General features: G+C 41.4%; 1 protein-coding gene across 2 annotated transcripts in view; it reads left to right on the top strand.

The window, feature by feature from the left end:
• The first annotated feature begins 848 nt into the window (after window positions 1-848).
• Window positions 849-7,051, top strand: part of ago4 (argonaute RISC component 4) — a 40,189-nt gene continuing 33,986 nt past the window's right edge. For both annotated transcript variants that reach the window (XM_014141960.3, XM_014141956.3), the window contains exon 1: window positions 849-1,035. In XM_014141960.3, the coding sequence (XP_013997435.1) occupies window positions 1,017-1,035 (19 nt within the window). In that variant the 5' untranslated portion in view covers window positions 849-1,016. The remainder of the gene's footprint in view (window positions 1,036-7,051) is intronic.

The raw sequence follows: 7,051 nt of genomic DNA, 5'->3' as shown, positions 1-7,051 counted from the left end.
TTTGTAGCCCAAGAAACTGTATGGTTTCCGGAGTCGTAGTGGGAGGACCACACACCATATTATCGCGTGACTCCAAGTGCACTTCGACATGATGGTTATTATATAAAGGGAAATGTAGCAAGATTATCTGGAGATAGGGGATGACATGATCATTTATAGTCTAATGACATACAAGTAAAATACATCTACTACGTAAATACTGTACTAGCATACCACCCGGCATCCCACTGCTTGCTTGCTTCTGAAGCTAAACAGGGTTGGTCCTTGTCAGTCCCTGGATGGGAGACCAGATGCTGCTGGAAGTGGTGTTGGAGGGCCAGTAGGAGGCACTTTTTCCTCTGGTCTAAAAAAATATCCCAATCCCCCAGGGCAGTGATTGGGGACACTGCCCTGTGTAGGGTGCTGTCTTTTGGATGGAACGTTAAACGGGTATCCTGGCTCTCTGAGGTCATTAAAGATCCCATTGCACTTATCGTAAGAGTAGGGGTGTTAACCCTGGTGTCCTGGCTAAATTCCCAATCTGACCCTCATACCATCAAGGTCACCTAATCATCCCCAGTTTACAATTGGCTCATTAATCCCCCTCCTCTCCCCTGAAACTATTCCCCAGGTCGTTGCTGTAAATGAGAATGTGTTCTCAGTCAACTTACCTGGTAAAATAAATAAATAAAAATGTAGTAGCCTATTGTATGAATGAGTCACATTTACAGTAAAAGGTATGAGTAGTGCACTAACCATAAGTGCCCATGGGCGGTGCTCTTTTGCTACTGCTGTAATTCACTTTGCGCAAGCGCAGAGTTAATTTATAGCACCTCCTCGCGCATGCTCATTTCCAAATCCACAGGATATGTGTTAAATCACTCAGAAGACAACGCATCCACAACACCTCTGGACATCTACGCATTATATTCCCTTTCTTAAATTAGCCCCCCCTCAGCGTCGCAATACCGCCCCCAATTTCAGTGTCGGTACGGAGCCGCCAGGCCGGGACAGAGACGGAGAGAGAGCCCTCGGCCATGGAAGCGCTCGGACCCGGTAAGAGGATGATATGAGAAGCCCATATCGGGAGTGTGTGCGCCTATTCATTGCGCAACTGGGAACCGTGGTTGTAGTTAGGCCTCGGCGACAGAGGAAAAACAAACGAGCATATCAGGCCCAACGTGTGTAGCATATTAATACAACGGAGATACGGTTCTGTCCGTGACTTCTACAGCCTGATAAGCACATGTTATATAAGACAAATCGAGTGATTTGTTTTTGTTTCTCGGCTGCTGCTTTTATATCTGAAGACCGCAGCTTCAGACGATGGTTGGACGGCATTGTGTGTTTGTGGGGGGGATTTAATCAAGACCTACCTTCCGTGTCGTGTGTTTACGATGTCTGTTGTTATCTAGCCCATCGTTTCATCATCAAACACGCTATTTATTCAGCGTGATGATACGTTTAAAATGATTCCAGTTGAAATAGTTATGCCCTCAAGCCAATATAGCATTAGAAAACGTTAAAATATGAAGCCTAGTAATAAGTAATTGTACAATCGACAGTAGAGAAGGGAACTCTGGCGTCTCGTCGTAGTGTCCTCCTTTCTACCTATCGAACACAACGAGAGACGGTAGCTAACATTACAATACTGTCATAATGTCTTTGTTCACGCTGAAATATTTCAATATTATCGACTGTTCGGTGGCAATAATACATTTTAAATGTGTTTATATGCTCTCTAGCATTTCTGTCAGTACTCGGCGGTTTGCGCGCCACCGTCGCCTGCCCGTGCCTGGGAGGAAATCAACGTGCACTAGTACATGCATGGAATGGAGCCTGCCTTGAGTAGATCGCGTACTACTACTATTTATCGATCGAACTTGTAAGCCATCGCCATACTCCATGACCGTAGTTGAGTTCAGGATATCACACACACTAGATGCCTTAAAATGCTGCATTGACAATTGATCTATGAATCTTTCACACCTGATGTACAACTAGCTTACATGCAGCTGGTGAGAATTCCTGTTTTTATTATATGGGATTACCAAGTTATCACCTCTTTGTCGCCTGATATAGAAACAATTGTCACCAGCAATGCAGCACTCGTGCCATCAGTTTACTGCCACATGCCTATCAATTCTTCTCATTTTCCTGTGCTTTAACCATTGCCACGCTAAGGTAAAATGTCACTTTAGGCAGTAGCCGTGTGTGGGTAAAATCACAGGGGAAGCCAAGCCAATATTAAAATAAAAGAAAGCCATATTACAACCTGTGATAATTGGGTTTTTGCTCTATAACCCATTCGTTCATACGTCACCGTAATATACAATAAGGCCGAGATAACAAAAATACAGGCACAGTGGAAGAATAAATTCAACTACACGTTTGTTTCATCACACAACCTCAGAGCAACATCTGTGCGGTGAAGTCCACAAAGAAAATATTGCATGTCACAAACAGCATGCTCAAGCAAATTAATGTTTTCGACAGTTTACTAAACACCTACTAATTTTAGAATCCCAGAGTTACCGCCAGCCAGCACAAAGACGACAAGAGCACTGCCTCAGCTATAGCAGCACCATTTTAACTTACATTTAAACATCATCAAATCAACTAGGCTATTTATGCTCATTGAAAACATACTTAAAGATGCCGAAAACAATTGAATCCAATCAATGTTCCTAAATATCATGTGGCTGTGCGTAGTACTAATTCTGTGTGCATAGTACTGATTCTGTGTGCATGCGTGCCCAATTAAAACCTTTTTTTTTTACTTGGCCTACTTGTAGTCTTGTTGAACGCCAATGCCATCCTCCTCTCTTTCATCTTGGCAAAATGGTGTATGGCTCTGTCATACAGTAGATATTTAGTTTTTGCCATAAGGCTACCTAGCTAAGATGCTTGCTAGCCTAACTTCCTCACATGGGAAACAATGAACCAACTAAGTTGGTTAAAGGATCGAACCCTTTTTTTCCAATTTTCATATAAAATTACATACCCAAATCTAACTCCCTGTAGCTCAGGACCTGAAGCAAGGATATGCATATTCTTGATACCATTTGAAAGGTAACACTTTGACATTTGCGGAAATGTGAAATTAATGTAGGAGAATATAACACAAGATATGGTAATACAAAGAAAATACAAAAAAGCATTGTTTTGTCTTTGAAATGCAAGAGAAAGGCCAAAATGTATTATTCCAGCACAGGCGCAATTTAGATTTTGCCCTCTAGCTGGCAGCAGTGTATGTGCAACGTTTTAGACTGATCCAATGAACCATTGCATTTCTGTTCAAAATGTTGTATCAAGTCTGCCCAAATGTGCCTAATTGGTTTATTAATCAATTTTCAAGTTAATAACTGTGCACTCTCCTCAAACAATAGCATGGTATTCTTTAGCTGTAATAGCTACTGTAAATCTAAGAATTTAAGCTTCCTGCCCATATCAGATATGTCTATGTCCTGGGAAATGTTCTTGGTACTTACAACCTCATGCTAATCGCATTAGCCTACGTTAGCTACCAATCCTGTAGAGGCTATCTAGTTAAAGTGAGCCTACAAGGCTACATATTGAACTTCAATCGTCACAAGTGGCACAATAAATGCATTTATGGTAAGAACAGAATCACTGTCATAATCATTGGCCAAACGGAGAATTAAGTCAAAACCACAAGTCCAAATCCCCATCTCATCCATGGCTTAGGAAATGGTTGATTTAGCAACATATCTACTACAGGAAAACTACCCAAGCAGACCTGAAACAGATCTGACAATGACGTTTTGCTTTTGATTGGTGTGAAGCCAAATCCGCTCCGTTGAGAGGCGTTTTGCTGCACCAGGACAAAACCCACACTTGAGCTCAGCTCAACGCTGATTGGCTAATTATTTTATGATTATATTTTTTTTTTACTCAAGGGAGGCCAGATGCTTGCTGGCATCAATCAATCAAATGCTAAGGCGGCAATAGGCAGGTTTCCTATTGGTTAGATCGTTGGGTCTGTAACCGAAAGGTTGCTGGATCGAATTCCCGAGCTGACAAGGTAAAAATCTGTCATTCTACCCCTGAGCACTCACTGTTCCTCTGAGGGCTGTCATTGTAAAAAATATTTTTTCTTAACGGGCTTGCCTAGTTAAATAAAGGTTACAGCATGTCATACTCTTTTGGTCCAGACAGCATCAGATACATGGGCTACACATACTGAGACAGAGGGGTGCTGTTTCCCTTGCTCTGATGATTTCTCCTGTGAGATTCAGCCACTTGCGAATTGAAGGAAAATTATGAAAACAGAAGATAAATGTTTTTTTGTTTTTTTTGGTCAAGTATTTGGGGAAGTCTGGCTTTTGGCGACCGTGAATACAGGCCACTGACTTTAGGTGGAATTGATGGACCCATTGGCTATGTCCATGCATAAGCTTTGGCATTTATCCATAGGGAAATATAATGGGCTAATTTGCATTTTATGGTAGGCTTCAATGGTTGTTTTAACCTCAGTTCTAGCCATGTAATATACCTCCCTATTATATAGAGCCTACTAGTTTAGTATGCAACCCAGTGGCGCTCTGTGCCGTTTTAAGATGAGGGAGGACAATTTTTTTTAATGAGCTTGACCTTATTTCTATGACACCATATTGGATGGCTGTCATTCATGTTCCATTCACCCAGTTCAATGTTACAGCGATAGCTTGAAGCTACTACATGATACTCACATTTTCCCTTTACCCATCATGACGTTTCTACAACCTAGCCTATGAATGTAAGTTTACAATGTAGGTGCACGCAGGTCGAGAGACACATTTGACGTTGCTCAGGGACACAGTGACACATTCAATACTGCCTTTCACATGGGTGAACATTAGTCCAACAGTTGCAAATGAGAGTTTCTATTGGTCAATTTCATATGTTTATCCTGTTTTGTTTGCTTCCATTTTAAGACATGTTTTTCAACAGAATCGGTAGAATCAATATACCCCTGATCATGCATAAACACAGTTCGCTTTCATAGCAGCCATGTTGTATTCCTTCTAGCATCTATGTGCTTTTCTCCTCTCACCTTTTCCCTTCGCTTATGGACTTCAAAGCACAACACATCAGCTGTATGTGACCAGGCAAAAAAAAACTTTCTAAGGCCCAACCATATCATAACTGCTACACACAGTCTACATCATTGTCACCTTATTAGCTAAAGTAATGAAATAGTCAACATAGCTACTACTAACGTGTTAGTAAACGTGTCAGTAAACATTCGTGTATAGTCAGTAAGCAGTTTAGCACTTACACCGGCTGGCCCCAGTGGCAATAAACTAGTAAAACCAAAAGCTTACTTTGACTTGGAATCGTTCCAGTGTTGTATTGGATAGTCATAACCAGATAGCTAACATTGTATCCCTCTGAGTAGGCTAAACTAGCTAGCTGCATTTGCTTGCTAAGTGAAACTGAAAGTGATGTTATGCAGTTCTGGCTAGTTGTAGCTTATGTTTTCAGTACTATATTAATTATCTGATCCTTTGATTGGGTGGACCACAAATTTTATTTGTCACATACACATGGTTAGCAGATGTTAATGCGAGTGTAGCGAAATGCATGTCAGTTCATGCTGCAAGAGCTCTGATAGGTTGGAGGACGTCCTGCGGAAGTTGTCATAATTACTGTGTAAGTCTATGGAAGGGGGTGAGAACCATGAGCCTGTTAGGTTTTGTATTGAAGTCAGTGTACCCAGAGGAGGCCAGAAGCTAGTTGTCCTCCAGCTACACCACAGTGCTACCTAAGAGTTCTGTTGAGGCAACTGTAGACCTTCTTTTAAAATAGTGTATTTTAATCATTTATTTGGTGACGTGAATATATTTAATATAGTTTTATCTAAAAAGGATAACTTTTTAAATGTTTAGCATTTTTATTTTTTATGAAATTCTGTTAAGAGGATGGTACTCCCCTTCTTCCACTAATGCAAATCCATGGCTTTTTGTTCACAGCTGGCATTCTGCTTACTGTTGTCTATGACAAATCATCAAAAAGACCAAGTGATGGTCTTTCAAGAAATCATTGCAACACAGTCCACCCAAATAACCTCCTTATCAGCTGTATCTCCCTGAGCAGCAGCAGCATCACATACAGTACATGAAAGCTTGTATAGGTAGAAAATGTAATTGTCTTCCCGGCGGAAATGAGTTTTACTGCCAAATGATCCATAAGTAACGACCATCAACAAAGGAATGTGGAACATAAAATATGCATTTCACAAGGTTGCTGAGGCAGCAATAAGGACAGCAGATGAGTGTTTTCAGTAGACTAACCTTAGTTGACCCATGGTATGGGCCTAGGCAGTTTAATCTACAAGACACACAGGCCTAGCTGGCCACTAGCTATCGCCTGTGTCTTGTGGTTGTGAATGGCTGATGTGCCCCCAGCAGTCTCCAGGCCCCTCACCACTGGCCCCTCTATTTTCCACTGTGTAGTCCAGGTGATTTACAGGTGACTGCATGTCCCTCACAGTCAATGTCATTACTGACTCATCAGCACAGTGCATCCTGTCTGCAGGTTAAGCCCCATTCTCACGCCACACGCTACACAAGCTAGAGGCCTAAGTAAACACACAATGACCTCCCCTCAATATCACCCATGGTGTATTTCCTGTCAAATACCCCCCCCCCCCATCTCTCACTTGCACTAGAGTAAAAAATAAATTATGCTTTATGGTAGTAGGCCTATATGTTGACCCGTGGCAGCTTTGCCTAGCCAGTAAATATAAACAATGACTGAAGAAGGATTTGTATCTGTTACCTAGCCAGTAAATATAAACCATGACTGAAGAAGGTTTTGTATCTGTTACGACCATGAACCTTTTCCTTGGTCTCCCAACCGCTAGGCACTATTGGCCAGACTGGTAGACTAAGGAATTTTACGTACTACACCTTTATTTACTACATAAATCACCTTAAAATGTGAATGATGATTCAGTTAATAGACCAACAACCAGTGCTCCTCATTTTTAAGTCGGTTTTGCTCAGTCATTTAATCACATTTGATCAAATAACCAGTGGAAAAATCATTATTTCCCCACAAAGCAGAC

This window comes from Salmo salar, chromosome 14, assembly GCF_965601325.2.
Source record: "Salmo salar chromosome 14, fSalSal1, whole genome shotgun sequence".
NCBI lineage: Eukaryota > Metazoa > Chordata > Actinopteri > Salmoniformes > Salmonidae > Salmo > Salmo salar.
The sequence above is the reverse complement of the archived record's forward strand: the minus strand, read 5'-3'. Positions and strand labels throughout refer to the sequence as shown.